This window comes from Eulemur rufifrons, chromosome 9 (genome assembly GCF_041146395.1).
Source record: "Eulemur rufifrons isolate Redbay chromosome 9, OSU_ERuf_1, whole genome shotgun sequence".
In the NCBI taxonomy this organism is placed as follows: Eukaryota; Metazoa; Chordata; class Mammalia; order Primates; family Lemuridae; genus Eulemur; species Eulemur rufifrons.
In genome coordinates, this window is record NC_090991.1 from 19,138,977 (window position 1) to 19,157,186 (window position 18,210).

The 18,210-nt window shown below is 40.0% G+C and overlaps 1 protein-coding gene across 2 annotated transcripts in view; it reads left to right on the plus strand.

The window, feature by feature from the left end:
• Positions 1 to 12,715, plus strand: part of NF1 (neurofibromin 1) — a 246,247-nt gene extending 233,532 nt beyond the window's left edge. For both annotated transcript variants that reach the window (XM_069482258.1, XM_069482259.1), the window contains one exon: positions 9,599 to 12,715. In XM_069482258.1, coding sequence (XP_069338359.1) covers positions 9,599 to 9,741 — 143 coding nt within the window. In that variant the 3' untranslated portion in view covers positions 9,742 to 12,715. The remainder of the gene's footprint in view (positions 1 to 9,598) is intronic.
• Positions 12,716 to 18,210: the final 5,495 nt, after the last annotated feature.

Genomic DNA, 18,210 nt, shown 5'->3' on the forward strand with positions numbered 1-18,210 from the left:
AGGAGCTCATGACCAGCCTGGGCAACATAGTGAGACCCTGAATCTCAAAAAAAAAAAGATGAAAGAAGAAAAATTGCCTGGCATCGTGGTGCATGCCTGTAGTCCCAGCTACTCAGGAGGCTGAGGTGGGGGCATCACTTTAGCCCAAGGGATCAAGATTACAGTGACCTATGGTAGTGCTCTTATAAAAATAAAACACAGTAAAAAAGCCTTGAAATGGAGCATAAGTGTGACTTGCCCAACATTAGCTTGCCCCGAGTCTACTGAGATTTAAGCAGATGAAGGCTCTGTTGCCCTGTTTCAAAAAGCAAAAGTTGCTGATCTACACACAGTCAACCCTTTGCTGCAAATTTTCCATGTTAATGCAATACTCTGCTTTCTACATCTTTGGTACTTAGCATGATCAGTTTACTTAAGCTATATTTTCTTTTGGTCTCCGACATTCTCTGCTAACAAATCAACAAAATAAGAGATTCATGAACTTCCTCCTGCCACAGCATTAGGCATTACTCAAGTAAAAAATTTTGGTGGTACTTCATCAGTTACCAGCTATAAGTCCGAATTTAAAAATATATAAATGATTATCTTCTGAACCCCTCCCTACTAGAAATTAAACTTGGTATCAGTGAAGCCAATGGACTGTACCCAGAATTCAATACATACAAAATCGCATTAACTGTTACCCTTCAGCCAAATGGACATAAAACTTTGGCTCTTCAGATTTTCCCAAATGAGAGCATCCTAAAGAGAATTCATAACATTGACTCTATGATGTATAAGAATATTTCATATTTGATATTGCGATCCTTCTTAGGTTCATTATGGCTGAGCTAGACATGAATTGAAGAACCAGGATTAAAACTACAAAATAGGCCGGGCGCGGTGGCTCACGCCTGTAATCCTAGCACTCTGGGAGGCCGAGGTGGGCGGATCGTTTGAGCTCAGGAGCTCAAGACCAGCCTGAGCAAGAGCGAGACCCCATCTCTACTAAAAATAGAAAGAAATTATATGGACAGCTAAATATATATATATATAGAAAAAATTAGCCGGGCATGGCGGTGCATGCCTGTAGTCCCAGCTACTCGGGAGGCTGAGGCAGGAGGATCCCTTAAGCTCAGGAGTTTGAGGTTGCTGTGAGCTAGGCTGACGCCACAGCACTCACTCTAGCCTGGGCAACAAAGTGAGGCTCTGTCTCAAAAAAAAAAAAAAACAACAACTACAAAATAAAATCTATCTACCTTAAGCAGTTGATGGGACTTTCTTTTGCTTAAGCCAAAGCCATGAGTGGTTTTCTCAGCTGATGAGCAAAAAAGTTTCTTTTAAAAGTCATATTGTATCTAACGTGTTCCCAGATGAAAAAAAAAAAAATCATATTGTGAATGCTTTATAACCATTTCATTTCAAATAAACATTTCAAGTGCAGTCTCTCTGCATCCTCTTTAGATATTAAAGGGCAAGTATATTAGAAATAAAAATCCAGATGGAGTTATATGGACTTATTAAAAAGAAATTAGACCCATTTCCAAAATATTAAAATTTAATTTATATTCTATCAGGATTTCCTAATATTTTCCATATTGTAATTTAATTCAGTAAACGTTTGAATATCTATTTTGTAGTTGTATTTTAGGCACTCTGGAGCATTTAAAGATGAGAAGCAGTGCTGGGCAGCAGGGGCTTCACAGTTTCTGCCCATGAGTCTCAGTACTGGGTTTTAAGCTAAAGTCATTATTTCCTTCTGATCCATGTTGTTCAACAAATTCTAAGTATACACAAGTTTTTGATTTTAAGTACAAGATTAATGCTATAAGTGCTCTGTAAAAAAATAACAAAAATTTAGATATTTATCCTATAGATATACATTGTTTAATATATGCAAGGGACTCTGTTAGACCCAGGGAAGCAGAGGAGCAATAGGGCCTGCCTCCAGTAGATTTCAGAATGGTTCAGGCGGTAAAGTGTCCACATATAACTATTTTGACCTCTTTTGTGATACTTTATATACCTCGTACTGTAAGGTATTCTGATAGTTCGAAGGGACATTTGTATGGAAGAATCAGGTAATAATTATGGCAAAAGTTTTATAACATATTTTGACCTCAAATGTGAGAGGTATGTGTTTTGTTTTGTTTTTTTTTAAACAAAAACAGGTAAACCTGTGATCTATTTTAAATGTCTTTTTACTAGGAAAAAGTCTTTTTCTTTGATCAGCTCATTTTACTATTTATATTGGAAGATGAGGTATTTTTTAGAACAAAGACATACTTAGTGTTTTTATTTTTGTTTTGAGACAGTTTCACTCTGTTGCCCAGGCTAGGCCCTGGCGTTAGCGTAGCTCACAGCAACCTCAAATTCCAGCACTCAAGTGATCCTCCTGCCTCAGCCTCCCAAGTAGCTGGGATTACAGACATGTGCCACCACGTCCTGCTAATTTTTTCTATTTTTAGTAGAGAGGAGGTCTCGCTCTTGCTCAGGCTGATCTGGAACTCCTGCTCACCTCGGCCTCCCAGAGTGCTAGGATTACAGGCATGAGCCACCGGCCCGGCCTTTAATTCTTAATTTAAACTAAAATTCTTAATTCTAATACAAATGGTAAATAAGTTATCTACAGAATTGTAAATTCCACCATTTGTTTACAGATTATAATATTTAGGAAATTAACGTTCAGAGTTTAGTAATTAAAACCAAATTCCTTTTGAAAACTAAGGAACATCATAATTATCCATTATCTAATCATGCTTCACCCTTTTTTTTAAATCTTATCAGCATCACTCACTTTTGTTTTTTTCTTCCATTCTGTGTCTGTGAAGCTTCTCTGCCTTGCTCTAAATCAGCAGTTTTCATGCAGCTGTTTCCTCATCAAGGTACTCTTTACTTTCATCATCTTTGCACGAAATACTGCTTACCCTGCACTTGTCTTGGACACATGGCATGAGACTTCACTCACCAGTCCCTGTGAGCTTAGTCTGGCTTAGGCACCTGAGAAACTTGTGAAGGCACCACTTTATAGGGTCTGGATGCTTACTGGAACTGCGGGGCCCGAGTATGTCCCGTCTTGGTTACGGAGCTGCTGTTACCACCCTGAATGCTGAAGATGCCATCCCTGCCCTATACTAACAGGGGCAGGCTAAAAAGAAACTCAAGGGGAAGTTAATACAGAAAAACCAGCATATGGTTTGAAAAGGAAGATTTTTTTTTTCTTTTAGCTTAAAAAATATTTGTTTTCCCCAATATAAAGTCAGCCTCTTCTGTAGAAATTAAAGCTGGCTGTCTGCCCTTATCACCTGTGTTTAAAAAATGGAATATGATCATTAGTTAGCTCTAAGGACTAAGAAGAAAAAATATGATACACTTATGTCTAATTTATAAAAGATACCTTTTTTCTTTTATTCATCTGTGATTATACAGAAAGATTAGACCTAAGCAGAGAAAGAAGTATTAGCAATTGATAAAATTCCACTAAATTTTTAAAAATTCTTATAATTTTATATATCAAGGTCAAAATAAAAATATTTCTAAATACATCTCTGTGAATATATTTACTTAAGAACAAGCCATAGTTATGTTTTCTTCTAAGACACTTTATTATATTTTATGCTTATTTACATTAGCTTCAGTAATTTGATAAATTCTATCATAAAACGCAAGCCCTGTGCATTTGTTCTAGAACTTTTCAGTATATCACCTGGTTTTTTTTATTTCAAGTATTAGGAGCATCTTAATTTATGTAGTAATTATTTTATCTAGGTGTAAAAATTCTTCACATAGGTTATGTTATCTGAGTCTTCTAACAGTCCTTTGAAATAGGCAAATCTGCTGTTATCCTTAATTGCCAGATTGGGAACTAGAACCAAATAAGAGTTGTGATCTAACCAAGACTCAAACCTGGGTCTTCTGACATGCTACATATATTTGCCTTCTCATATATGCAGTAAGAGTTTTCTGATGTTTGCCATGTTGCATGTGTAATAAACTAAGCAATGCAGAGACAGGTAGCCTACTAGTGTTCCTATGCAGGTGGTGGGAAATTTGGGTTATTATCAGTCTAACATTTTTGTAGTACAACTTCTCATGAATTACCTAACCCCTTTTTCCTCAAGTTCACAGGAGCTAAAAAGGATTTATTTCTTCTATTATTTCATGAAAATGTTAGATTCTAGTTTGGGAAAGTGTTCCAGTTTGGAAACCAAAAGTGTTTAAAAAATAGGTGATTAAAAATATTTGTCAAGCTGCATCTGTATCACTAGTTGGCAAAGTAAACCCTGATACCTGCCTTCAAGGAACTCATGTTCTGTCTAGCAGGGGAGATGAACATATAACTTAAATAACAATAATGTAATCTAATCATTCTTTTCCCCACTCACTCAATTCACTAAATTTTGGCCAATCACACCTATTTAGGATTTTATTTTTATGAAGCATAATGCTGTTCATACACTACTATAGAGAATTTCCAGCTTCTCCTGCCCCTGCCTGTTTGTAACTGGCTGCATGTTTGACCCACAGCATATCTGTGGGGGAATTTAAACTAGCAAATCAGGTCCACAGAAGTTTTAGCTTTATTTCCCTCAAGTGGTAGCCTCTGGATTTCTGTTAGTCGCCTCATGGGTTTTTGCTTTTGTACCCACTTAGGGCCAGAAGGGAAAGGGAAAGCCAGCAGTGCTTCAGGGACAAAACAGAGACCAGAATGCAAAGCTTCAGAGAGGCTTTCATGAAAAGTATAGCACTAGGCCTTCTCACTAACTTAAAATATAGCATGTACCAATGCAGGATGGATTTTGTCTCCAGTGGAGCAGTCTGGCTGATAATCTGAATTTTTCCTATAGGATGTTGAGATGAAGTCCTTTACCAGCTCCTAGAGAGATTTCTAGATTTAATTTTAGAGGGTAAAAACAAAGAATGCTGCCAAAATTCCCAGAAGTAAGAATTATGCTTAGAAACTTAAATGCCATGATCATTTGGTTTCATTTCTTTTTTTTTTTTAAAAAGACCAAGTCTCACTCTGTTGCCCAGGCTAGAGTGCTGTGGCATCAGCCTAGCTCACAGCAACCTCAAACTCCCGGGCTTAAGTGATCTTCCTGCTTCAGCCTCCCCAGTAGCTGGGACTACAGGGATGCACCACCGTGCCCGGCTAATTTTTTCTATTTTTAGTTGCTCAGCTAATTTTTTTCTATTTTTTAGTAGAGACAGAGTCTCACTCTTGCTCAGGCTGGTCTCAAACTCCTGATCTGAAGCCATCCTCCCACCTCAGCTTCCCAGAGTGCTAGGATTACAGGCGTGAGCCATGGTGCCTGGGCTGATCATTTGGTTTCATACTAACTTGGCTCTTTCAAGATGCTGTATTTTGGTGTAAATATATGCATTTTTAATTTTTTTAATGACCCTCCAAGATTTTTATGTCAATTTCTCCTTTGATCCTTATAGTAAAAACATCTTTGCTGTGGAGTTGAACTTAGGAATCACATACATTACTTGTAGGTGACTTATAGAGTTGAGTCAGTAAGTAGGAAGAAAACACACATTCAAAAACAAGAATTGAGATGAGAACTGAATTTGAAAGTAGAAGTAGAACATCAACCTTTCACATAGCGTCGAAGCTTTTGGTTATGAGTGACAGGGCTAACAAGTCAGTCAGACTCTACCATTTTTAATTAACGTGTTCATGAGGAAGAAAATTGGAAAATTCAGAAAAATAGAAGAAAAAAATCACCCATAATCCTATCACTCAAAGATAGATAATCAGTGTTTATTACCATTTGATGAATCTCCCTCCAGTGTCTTTTTTTTACATAGTTGAGGTCATAATACATGAACAACTTTATAGCTTTTTACACTTAACCTTTAGCAAAATACAAATAAGGCTTTTAAGTTTTTATTTTGAGGTTTGAGAATTATTTACTTAACAAAACAGAAAGTCGAATGTTCTTAGCACTTCTTTGATTTAATCTACATGACTGCAGTTTATGTAACTTTATTTCATAAGACTACCACTGAGCAGGCCTTTGTGCCCAAGCAGAAAAATTGCCACCTTACGGCCGGGCGCGGTGGCTCACGCCTGTAATCCTAGCACTCTGGGAGGCCGAGGTGGGTGGATCGCTCGAGGTCAGGAGTTCGAGACCAGCCTGATCAAGAGCGAGACCCCGTCTCTACTAAAAATAGAAAGAAATTATATGGACAACTAAAATATATATATACAAAAAATTAGCCGGGCATGGTGGCGCATGCCTGTAGTCCCAGCTACTCGGGAGGCTGAGGCAGTAGGATCGCTTAAGCCCAAGAGTTTGAGGTTGCTGTGAGCTAGACTGACGCCACGGCACTCACTCTAGCCCGGGCAACAGAGTGAGACTCTGTCTCAAAAAAAAAAAAAAAAAAAAAATTGCCACCTTACAATGTAATGGCTATTTTCCCCTCAGAGTGAGCCAGTCTAACGGTTGCAGGTTGCAAGGCGGTACCAAAGGTAGACGCAAGAAGGAGCCCTAGGGTGGGAGATCAGCAGAGCGTTACCGAGCCTTCCCAGTGGTCGTCCGTGCTGTATGCCCTTCCTGATGGCCAGCTCCAAGTTGTTTCAAACCTTTGTCTTACTAAGGTTCTAGTTTTGCCTGAATCTTATTTCTTAGTAAAGAAATAACCCCAAGATAAAGAACTACTGGACGAAACTTGCAGGCCACCTGCTAACCTAAGGAAATGGAAGAACAAATACACTGACAAGTTCATGATAATTTCAGATAGAGAACACCAGAGAGGGAAAACATTTTTATCTTTTCTGCTAAAAACATGGTATTACCCCCTACAGATCAGGGGTTGCGTGCATTTGGGCTCTGAATTATAAGGATCCAGCTATTACATTTTAAAATAGAAGCATTCAGAGTTCGAGACCAGCCTAAGCAAGAGTGAGACCCAGTCTCTGCAAAAAGTAGAAAAATTAGCCAGGCATGGTGGTGTGCACCTGTATCCCACCTGCACAGGAGGCTGAGGCAGGAGGATCCCCTGAGTCCAGGATTATGAGGTTGCAGTGAGCTACAATGGTGCTACTGCACTCTAGCCAGGGCAACAGAGCAAGACCCTGTCCCTTAAAAAAAAAAAAAAAAAAGAAGAAGAAGAAGAAGACACATTCAGTTCAACCAATATTTATTGAAAATAATTTTTCAATTTATAGAAAAAATAATCAACTAGACTTTATAGAAAAATGAAAATGAATAATAAATGATCTTAACCCTTCTATACTCTGATAGAGGAAATAAGATACATATACAAGTTGTGATAGTAGAGACAAAAAATAAATATAAAAACAAGAAGGAAGAAAATTCTAACAGGAGACAGAAGAATGCATCATGAAGGAAATAGAGATGAGAAACAATATGGGTTGTAGAGATAAACAAGACAATTGAAAGAGCCTGTGTAAACATACACCACAAAGAAGTTAAAGGCCCATTCAGGAGACTATGAGCGTCCTTCTTTCTGTTTTGTTATTTCTTTTTTTAAATAGCTCTGGAGAAGATGCAAATGAATATACAGAAGAGAATAAAAATTGTCCAGAATTCAGTTACACAGGGAAAAAGTTCTCTGAACGTTATGTATTTTCTTCTATTCATCTTTCTATGCATATGATTAGATGAGAATAGAACAGATTCATGGTGCTGGTTCAGCTCTGCTTGGTTCCTGGAGAGATGTTGCTGATGTTTTTGACTCTGCACTCACATTCCTAGCCCATTGCACATGTGTGTGAACAATCACTGACAAATGCCCCTGTTCCTTTGATAAGTTCAATAGAACACATCTCTGCTGAGCCTGTGTCAGTCAGGCCACGTGCTTGTCAGTGCCTGACACTCTGCATTGGATTCAGGGGTGGATCCAAGGATGTGTGGCTTCTAGAGAGAGGTGATCCCAAATTCATTTTCTGTTTTTGAACCAACAAATAGTTGGGTGGCTCTCTGTACATGTGTACCTTTTCTGTAACATAATGATTACTTCTTGACTTGAAGTATTACTTTCTGTCCAAAAAGGGAAATTTTTCCATTCTCAGATTTAATGATTATTTGAAAATTCAAATAGCACAGATAAGAATAAAATAAAAATTACCTGAAATCATGCCATTCAGAGATAAAATCTTTTGGCAAATGTTCTCTCAGCCTTTTTTTTTTTTTTTTTTTCCTCTGTATATGAGTATTTTTTTCCTACTCTAAAAATTATGGTCATCTTTCTCTATCAGTAAATATCAATTAATAATTTACATTTTGATACAAACTGCTAAAATGGTCTTCAGCTATTTGCTCTCCCACCGATAGTTATGCCAGAAGTGGATATAATCAGTCTAATTTGGGGGATAGATTTTGTTGACATGTAACTAAATAGAAAAGTACCCAAATCATGATTTTATGGTTTAATGAACTTTAAGAAGTAAACACACTTGAAAATCCTGCATCCGGACCAAGAAATAGAACATTACCAGCAGCCCAAGAAGCCACCCTCAGTCACCACTTCCCCAAGGGTAACCACTACTCTGTTATCTGATTTGTACTCTTTACTAATCTGGTGGGTAAAAAATATCTTGTTTTTGTTGCTGATTACTTTTCTGAAGTTACTACTTAGAATATTTATAAAATTCATTGTAAGGCCTAGATTTTGGAGGTTTAATCTTCTCTATGAGAGAAAAAATGGCATCTGTTTAAGCTTGTAGGATGTGAAATGACTGGCCATAGTTGAAAAGAAGAAACAAGGATTCTGTAATATGACCTTTGTGATATATTATTTTCTCAGTAAATGCTTGAGTTCCTTTGGGACAGGCACTGTGATTAAAAAAATAAAAAGCATCTGCCTTTTCTTTGAAATGACAAATTTGCTGGAAAGATCAGTGCCTTCTGCTGCTGGAGAGAATATTCTTTTTATGAACATGAGTAAGGATATGTGGCTAGAAGCTGACCTCTGCTGGAAGTTTCTGATATGATTTGGAGGAAAGAGCTCTGATCTTCCCTGGTGGCTGCTAGCTTTTCATTCATTGCAAGCCTGCCTGCCTCTAGCTTCCCCTTGCAACTTCTCCTTTCTCTTTTCCTTATGCTATTTTCTGCTGTGATAGCAAATTTTGCCTAACAAAATATGGGGCTTTCTGTGTGACAGGGCCTTTGTAAACATTCTAACAGTTGACTATGAAGATGAAACGTGCAAAAACAATTCGCCAGGTTGTATCTCATATACAAATACAGTCATGCGCAGCATAACAACGTTTCAATGATAGACCACATATAGACGGTGGTCCCATAAGATTATAATGCTGTATTTTTACTGCACCCTTTCTGTGTTTAGATACACAAATACCACTGTGTTACAATTGCCTACAGTACTCAATACAGTAACATGCTGTACAGCTTTGTCGCCTAGGAACAATAGGCTATACCGTCTAGACTAAGTATGTAATAAGCTATACCATCTAGGTTTGTGTAAGTACACTCTTTGATGTTCGCACAATGACAAAATTACCTAATGGCCATCATTTCTCAAAATGTATTCCCGTTGTTAAGCAACACATGACTTTAAATGAGATTCAGTCCTGGGACTAAACACCGGAAGAGAGGGAGTAATTGGTTGCTGTGTTTCTCTCCAGGAATTGACAAGGAGAACGTTGAACTCTCCCCTACCACTGGCCACTGTAACAGTGGACGAACTCGCCACGGATCCGCAAGCCAAGTGCAGAAGCAAAGAAGCGCTGGCAGTTTCAAACGTAATAGCATTAAGAAGATCGTGTGAAGCTTTCTTTCTTTCTTTTTTTAAACCAACTTAACATGGGCTCTTCACTAGTGACTCTTCCCTAGCCTTGCCCCATCCCTCCATGTTGTGATGCTGCACTTCCTGTTTTATAACAAACCCATCCGGTCTGCCATGTTGCCAGATGATCAACTCCCGAAGCATTGCCTAAATTTAATGCTGCTTTTTTTTTTTCTTTAAGTTTTTTTCCTTCTACTTTTGGCGTGTATCTGGTGTATGCAAGTGTTCAGAACAACTGCAAAGAAAGTGGGAGGTCAGGAAACTTGAACTGAGAACATCCCAACTGTGAGAGGATGAGAGCGAGCGCTGAATCCTAACCACTAGACCACCAGGGAGCGACAATTGTGAGAGGATGAATTCTTGAATACCGCTACTACAGGCGTCTATGAAAGCCATTTGCACAGAGCTCTGCCTTCTCTGGTTTCCCCGTCTTCATATAAAGTGTTAGTCTTATTTACACACTTTTCAAGATAGAAGTTTATGGGAAAAATAATATTATAACCCCAGTATGCTTAATCTTTTAGCTGTGGACTTTTTTTAACCTTATAAATCTGAAAGAACCATAGAGGTCAAGCCTCAGTGACTTGACACCGTAAAGCCACAGGTGAGGTACTTTGGGGGGCGGGGGATTTAGTATTTTGTAGTGGATTCTTAAGAAATACTAACACTTGAGTATTAGCAATAATGACAGGAAAATAAGCGTGACCACATCTATCTTAACCTTACTGAATTAAATCTACAGGTTCTGAGGCCTTATCCAAACTCAGTCATCCAAATTAGTTTTTTTCTCTCCAGTTGATTATCTTTTAATCTTTATGCTAAAAGTGGTTTCTTTGTTTTTGTGTTTTGTAAGCCAAAACTATACTAAGTATAGTGGTTATACATTTTTCCCTCTTCTTCCTTTTTAAATAATTCTGAGCAGGGTAATCAGTGAACAAAGTGTTGAAAATTGTTCCCAGAAGGTAATTTTCATAGATGTTTACATTAGCTCCACAGAAAAATGGAATGGTACGTGACATTTAGAGTAGCTGATACTTTTGTTAAATAATTTTCCATGAAACATAGAGTATGGTGTATATTATCATAAATTTCTTTGATAAGATATATTTTAAAATGTCTTTAATTTTCCCACTCCCCTCCAAAAAATCAGGAATCTCTTTAGCAAAACATTTGGGTTCTATATTATAGAATTACATCCAATCACTGTGAAAAGACTGGTGAGCCTGCATTAGTATGACAATAGGGGGCCTTAGAGTTGCTGCTACACTGAATAGTATGGATTATCTTGGCGTTGGAATTTCCATAGTAATGCAGATCCAGTTTCTCTGTGGTACCTGCAGTGTGCAAAATAATTTGACTTTAGTATCTGGATATTCCAATTTAGAATGAATGAAACCATATTTATTACAAAAGATATCCCCCTACTCCCAGGTTCCCTTTGTATGTTAAGATATAATGGCTTTGGGAGGGGAAAAAAGAAACCTAGGGGAGAGGGGAGTTTCCTGTAGTGCTCTTCACTAGTGGATTTCAGTAAATTCCACAGCTAACTCAATAAAAAATGGTACATTTAAGTGTTCTGATTTTAATAATATAACACATTTCACATTTATCCACACAGTAACAATGTAATATGTTAATGTAAATAAAATTTCTTTTGATATTCAGAAATAACAAGAACTTAATTTTTTTAATTTGTTTACAGTCCTGGGAAAAGTAAAAATCATTTGCCAAAATAAAAGAAAAAAAAACACCTTAGTGTTAATAGTGATTTTAGCATAGAATTGTTGGAAAATATTAAAGACAGGTGCAATTAACTAAATGTTTGTTTTTAACTGTTTTAGAGGCTGCATTAGAAGAAAGTGTTTGTAATAACAGAGCAACAAAGGAGGTAAAGAGAGATTAGAAGTGAGTTTAGAAACAGATCAGCAACCTAGTGCCAAGAATGCCAGTATCTTTGCTCTTCTCACAGCTCCCTGCTTCCAGAATAGGTGGCACAGCTTCTCGGCTCCTGGCATAGCTGGCAATGTGAGCCTTTAGTAGTTTTGGTTCAGTGTTTTTCCTTTTCGTTTGTTGGTTTGGTGCATATGATGGTGGGTGTTATGCTATTTTGCTTCTCCCATCAAAATACAGAAACTTCCAAAAGTTTACTGTTAAAAAATATTGATCTTTCCATTAAAAGTTTACCAAGGTATGCTATTTTGTACCTCATGAAATGGTCAACATTGTACAAATCAAAATTGAGCCGCCTTTGAACAGCAAAAATAATTTTGACCAGTACATCGTAGGAATTTGAAAACATACTAAGGTTTAGGTTTTACCTTGTTCAGAGAACTTCCAACTTTTGAGGAAAACCTAGCTTTCCAAATAACTAAAATGGACATGAGTTAAATCTCTCCCCATTATGTGTCTCCTGAGAAATGAAAGATTTTTTTTTTAGTTCTCATCCCTGTAATCTACAAAAGAAATTCTCAAGTTCAGAGCAAGTTGCCCATTTTGTATAATTTGATGTAAGCTCTGCAAAGAACATTGTAAGTAATTTGTTTTGGGTTTGTGGATATTTCCCCTCACTTTTTAAAGAGGAAAACAGTAACTCAGTCATGTTTTTGTCTTGCATAATCTACCTGTTATCACCAGTGCCCCTCCTGTCCTAAGGGCGTGCCCTTGTTTGCCAGGATCAAGGTGCAGTTCACTGGCTCAGAGGGGAAGTGGCCAGGGCTCTGTCTTCCATTCACCCAGCGCCTGCTCGGGGCGGAGCCTGGTGCCGAGGACACCACAGTGGACGGTCAGCTCCACCCCGGTGGACCAGTGTCCCAGTGGGAAGACAGAGTGCAAGCCAGCAACCCTCCCAGATTTATAGGTTTTCAGTTTCATTTTGGGTTTTTTTTTTATTATTATTATTTTGGTTTTGTTTTTAATTTTTTTGGTTTTGTTTCTACATCTCCCCTCCCCCCACCCCTCCCCCCCCCCCCCCCCGCATAATGAGGCATGTCTTATTCAATGTTATGCAATGGACTATATAAAAATTCACTCTTAGTGTCAGCCACACAATTTTTTTTAATGCAGTATATTCACCTGTAAATAGTTTGTGTAAAATTTGACAGAAAAGTATATTTACTACACTGTAAATACATGTGATGATATATTGTATTATTTTGCTTTTTTGTAAAGCAGTTAGTTGCTGTACATGGATAACAAACAGAAATTTGATTATTCTCGTGTTAGTATTGTTAACTTCTTCCTGCGACTGCGTTACATCATTTAAAGAAAATGCTGTGTATTGTAAACTTACATTGTATATGATAACTTACTCTCCCTTCCATTCGGGCCTAAACTTTGGCAGTTCCCTTGTCTACAACCTTGTTAATATTGTAAGCAACTGTACGCCAGCAGGAGAAATACTGCCCAACAGACAAAATCGATCATTGTAGGGGAAAATGGTAGAAATCCGTGTCAGATCATTGTTGTTCCCCACCCCATTTTCCTCCTTGTGTATGTACTCCCTCGTCCCCCCCCTTTTTTAAGTAAAATGTAAATTCAATCTGCTCTAAGATGTGAGGAGTTATTTACTTTCTTCACATGCATCAAGCTCGGTTTCTCGCTTCCCCCCACTTCTCCCTGATCTTTTGAAACATTACGGCCATTTCCTTTCTCTTAAGGATGTTTTTTGGGTCTCCTCCTTCCCTCAACCCCATGGGAGAGATCTTTCTATTTCCAGAAACTCTCTAAACTAAAAGTAAAATGATTTTGTTGAAATGCTCTTTTAGGGCATGCTACATTCAGGGGCGACTCTATTCTCTGGGAGAGGTTGACTTCTTTTAAAAGAAGTAGCCAGCCAGAAACGGCAGAACACCCGAGATTGACCACTTTTTAGCTTCACTCCTCCAGAATCTTCTGAGACTATATATGTGTAAACAGTGTAAACCACCTCCCCTGGCTCCGCTGCCCCCGATTTTATTTTTTCATTTACCTCATTCTGTGGGCTCCCTCCCTGCTCCCGATGGAGAAGGAATCCAGCCTAGACCATGTGGTCAGGACAGAGCTGTCCCCAAACACAAGGGTGACAGTGTCTGACACGCAGCAGACACCTGCAGGTCTGAGGCAAGTGCTGGTCTGTTTATGGGCAGGCTGGGAAGGCAGGAGAGAGCTTGCTAGTACTCTGGTCCCATCCCAAACCCTAGAGGCAAACTCCAGGGATGGGGTCCTGGCGCATTGGGATGGGGGGGCAGGCGGTACGTGTTTGAAGCAATTTCATGGGGCACCCAGTGGTTTAAACACCACTGGAGTAAAGAATTGAAAACTCAGATACTGCAAATAGCTGTCTTTTCCCTGTGGCCTAAAGCATCTTACTCAAAACTCAGGATGTCTTTGCAGGAATGACCTAAATCACACCTCTCCACTCCTGGACAACAAGATCCTTGAGGACACGGACCATGTCTTATATTTTTTATGGGCCCCTGTGCCCACTATGTGCCTGCACTGGGCTTTGCTCTCTGGGACACTCCCAAGCTAGTCTGGGGATTCTGAACTGCCTGGCCTGAGAGTTGATTCCTGCGGGGGTTCGGGAAGGGCTGGAAGAATAGTAAAAACTTAACCCACAACCAGGTGGTAGCATCTGTATTCCTTTTTCCAGAGAGTAGACCATCCCCCCCACCCAAGGTAAGCCCCTGGTGGTGGCAGGCATCTGTGGCATTTACCCTCGTTCCTGGTTCTCCCTTGGATTCTACCAGTAACGCTGCTTAGCCTGCTCACTGCTCGACACCACAGCCTCTGACACAGCCCCATGCAAACTCTATGAGGGGCAATTAATGGCCCCGAGTAATCTGCCAGACCTGTCTTGATTAGAAAGTCACTCTTCATACTGAAATGAGTTCCGTTTAGTTTAAGACTCCTTTAGCTGCCAATTTAAAAGAAGCCCTTTTGCAATGTTGATTATGTTTCTATAAATATTAGAACCATACTATAGCAACATAGTCGCTGTTGGTTTGAATCTCTCACGTTTTGTTCTTGTGGAAGTGCTGGCTAATGGTAAGTGGAAATTTCATAATATAACATGGAATTGTGATCTTCATCAATAGGTTTAGCTTTTTAAAAAAGTACCTTCTAAAAATCAATTTATACTGTGTGTGCACGTACATATATTACGCATATATGTAAATATATGCCTATGTGTATGCATATTTCAAATTTCCAGAGCAGCTTCATACATTTTTACCTAAATTGGGCCAAATTACTTTGTGTTTTTTTAATCTCTGAAAAGTCATACAGCAAAATAATTCTAGGTCTTTCCCCATGTCCTTATGCTGGGAATCCAGCTAACAGCGATAAAGAGAAGTAAGCGTCTGGGGTTACAGGGTTCAGAACTTCCCCCACCGGGGCCACTTCCTTGATAAAAAAAAATAGTGAAGTCAGCCGGTTGGTGGCTCATGCTTGTAATCCTTGCACTGTGGGAGGTAACGGTGGGAGGATCGCTTGAGGCCAGGAGTTTGAGACCAGCCTGGGCAACACAGGGAGGCCCCGTCTCTACAAAAAATTAAAAAATTAGCCGGGCATGTTGGCACGTGATTGTAGTCCTAACTACTCAGGAGGCTGAGATGGGAGGATCACTTGAGCCCAGGAGTTCAAGGTTACAGATAGCTATGATGGCACAACTGCACTCCAGCCTCACCAATGGACCAAGACCCTGTCTCTGGAAAAAAAAGTCACACTGGAATCTTAATAGGGAGGGCCCTTTCCTGCTCAGACGTTCAGAGAGCATTGCTCAACGATATTTTTAAGAGAAGAAAATGTCGACGAATGTATCCTCAGCTGATCGTACTCTTTTTGTTTAAAGAAACATTTTTCGTTGGTTGTAACTGTGGAAACAAGAAAGCTTGGCCTCTGCCCTTTTTCAGCTCATGATTTAGTGGAGAAAACAGCCACATAAACAGTGACCACAGTGTCCAGAGGTATGGACAGAGTTCTTGGAGGGTCGCAGAGTGACTGGCAGGGCTGGACTAAGGAGTTGGATCTTGGAAAATGACCAAGAAGTTTGTCCAGGTGGAGGTGTATGTCCAGTGAGTAGCTGAAAGTAGGGTTTGGGAGTTTTTAGTGTGCAGGAGGCAACTGAGGCTGTGGACAGCCTGGCCCAGAGAGGGCAAGTAGCATAGACGTGCTCGGGCGGAAAGCAGCACACCGCAAAGGAGACTGGCTTGCTGTGCTCTTATTTTCCTCCATTCTCCCATCCAGGTACTGACCAGGCCCGACCCTGCTTAGCTTACGAGATCAGACGAGATCGGGCGTGTTCAGGGTGAGGGTGGTATGGCCGTAGAATATTTTCCTCCATTCTTTTGTCTCACTTCGGGGAATGCAGCCTAGTTTTCTACATTTAAAATGTATAGGAAGACATGCCTTAGCCCCAGACCACAAAAATAGTGGCACTTTTTCTATCCCAGAAATTCTAAAGGTTTGAGTCTGGCCCAACATCTACGTAGAATGAAATATTGATGGTGAAGGATGCTCCCTTACCGACTTGGCCATTTGTGGATGGAAGGCAGAAAGAAATTAGGTGATCTATGCCTTAATCGAAAACTCCACCACCGCCACTGATACTCATGTGTAGGATTCTACAAGAGACCAGAGAAAAATCACTTCTAAAATACCAAGTCTTTCTGAGTTTGCAGTTGTCAGTCAGCAAACAATTACTGGGCACTTTGTTTTCACGAAGTACCTCGAGCCTCAGCGCGTCTTAGAAATGCTTTCTGATCTCCTACCTGCTATGACAGCTTCTTATTACAATGTTGTGATCATCAACTATCTTCCTATCTTCCTGGTTAGACTGTGGGCCTTCCAGGTGTAGGAACCACACTTTGCTCAAAGGTGCTCAGTAGCCCAGGCGCTATGGCTCATGCTGTAATCCCAGCACTTTAGAAGGCCTGAGGCTGGAGGATTGCTTGAGTTCATGAGTTTAAAACCAGCCTGGGCAACACAGAAAGACCCCATCTCTATAGAATTTTTTCTTTTTAAATTGGCTGGGTATGTGCTTGTAGTCCCAGGCACTTAGGAGGCTAAGGCGGGAGGATCACTTGAGCCCAGGAGTTGAGGGCTGCAGTGAGCTATGATGACACCACTGTACTCCAGTCTGGGTGGCAGACCAAGACTCTGTCTCTTAAAAAAAAATGAAATGGTGCTCAGTAGATGGTTGTTTAGTAACACATAAGGCTCTATGTTGTCAGAGAACTATATAAATAGAATAAGAGGAAAAAGGACCCTATTCACAATGGCAACCCCAAGGCAAAATCCCTAACAAAGTAGAGGTGACCTGTGTAATAAAGTCCTATTAAAAAGTCTAATCCAGACTTTGAGATTTCACAGATCCGTAAAATTTCCAAGATATATTTCAACTTATGCATTTAGAAACAAGAAAACAATATCTAACATAGGTTTTTATAAAAAGAAAGGCCATTTCAACCCCAAAAGAGTAGAGAGGGAGGGAATCTCAGGAAAAAGTATAGCTCTTTAAAAGGAATGAATAAAAGTCACTGTGTTATCCTATTTTTCTCCCGTTGCTGCTGATTCAGTCCACACGGCGCTGCTCAGCAGACAGGCGCCTGAGGGGCGGGACAGAGCACAGTCCCGGGTGGGGAAACTGAGTACTGTCACGTGGTGCCAGTTCTTCCCAGATGAATGCGCTGGTTACCACAATTCCGATCAAGACCCCAACAAGAAGAGAGCGTGTCCAGACAAAATGCCCCTAGAGTTCACCTTGTAGAACAAACAAGAGAGCGTGGCTAAGAAAGGGGAGAAAAGAGGGTAGCTGGAAACTTTCCTTACTAGATAGTAAAACATTGAAATTTTACAATATTTAAAACTTGATAATGGTAATTAGACTAGATAAGTAGAATGGAAAAGGCTAGGAGATCCAGATTATGCTTTGGTTAAAAAAAAAAAAGAAAGCATGAGTAACCCCCAAATTTTATTGGCTTCAAAGCCAAAAAAGCTATTTCTTACCCTCCCTACAGGCCCGTCGCTGGCCGGCAGGAGGATCCGCTCACCTGCCCACCCCATTTCTAGGGGCTCCAGAGTGTGTGATCAGCCGTCACCCCGAATAGCCGACCCTCCAGCCAGAGGGGAAGAGAGCCCAGGCCACACTGCCCGGGCCATGCTTGCGATGATGGGAATGTTCCGTGTCCGCGAGTCCAGTGCAGGGGCCACCATCCACACGCGGCTGCTGAACACCTGAGATGCGGCTAGTGAGAATGAGGGGCTGAATTTTTTAATTTAGTTTTAAAGAAATGTGAATAGTTACACGTGGCTGGTGGCTACCAGATTAGACAGAGCAGCATCTGGAAGGTCTCACATCAGCAATTAAAGGCTCAAGGCCAGATGGGCAGGTCACTTCTGCTCAAGGTCTTTGCCAGAACTTGTCACACAGCTTCACAAAATCACGAGGGTCAGAAAAAGTTATCCTCCTCT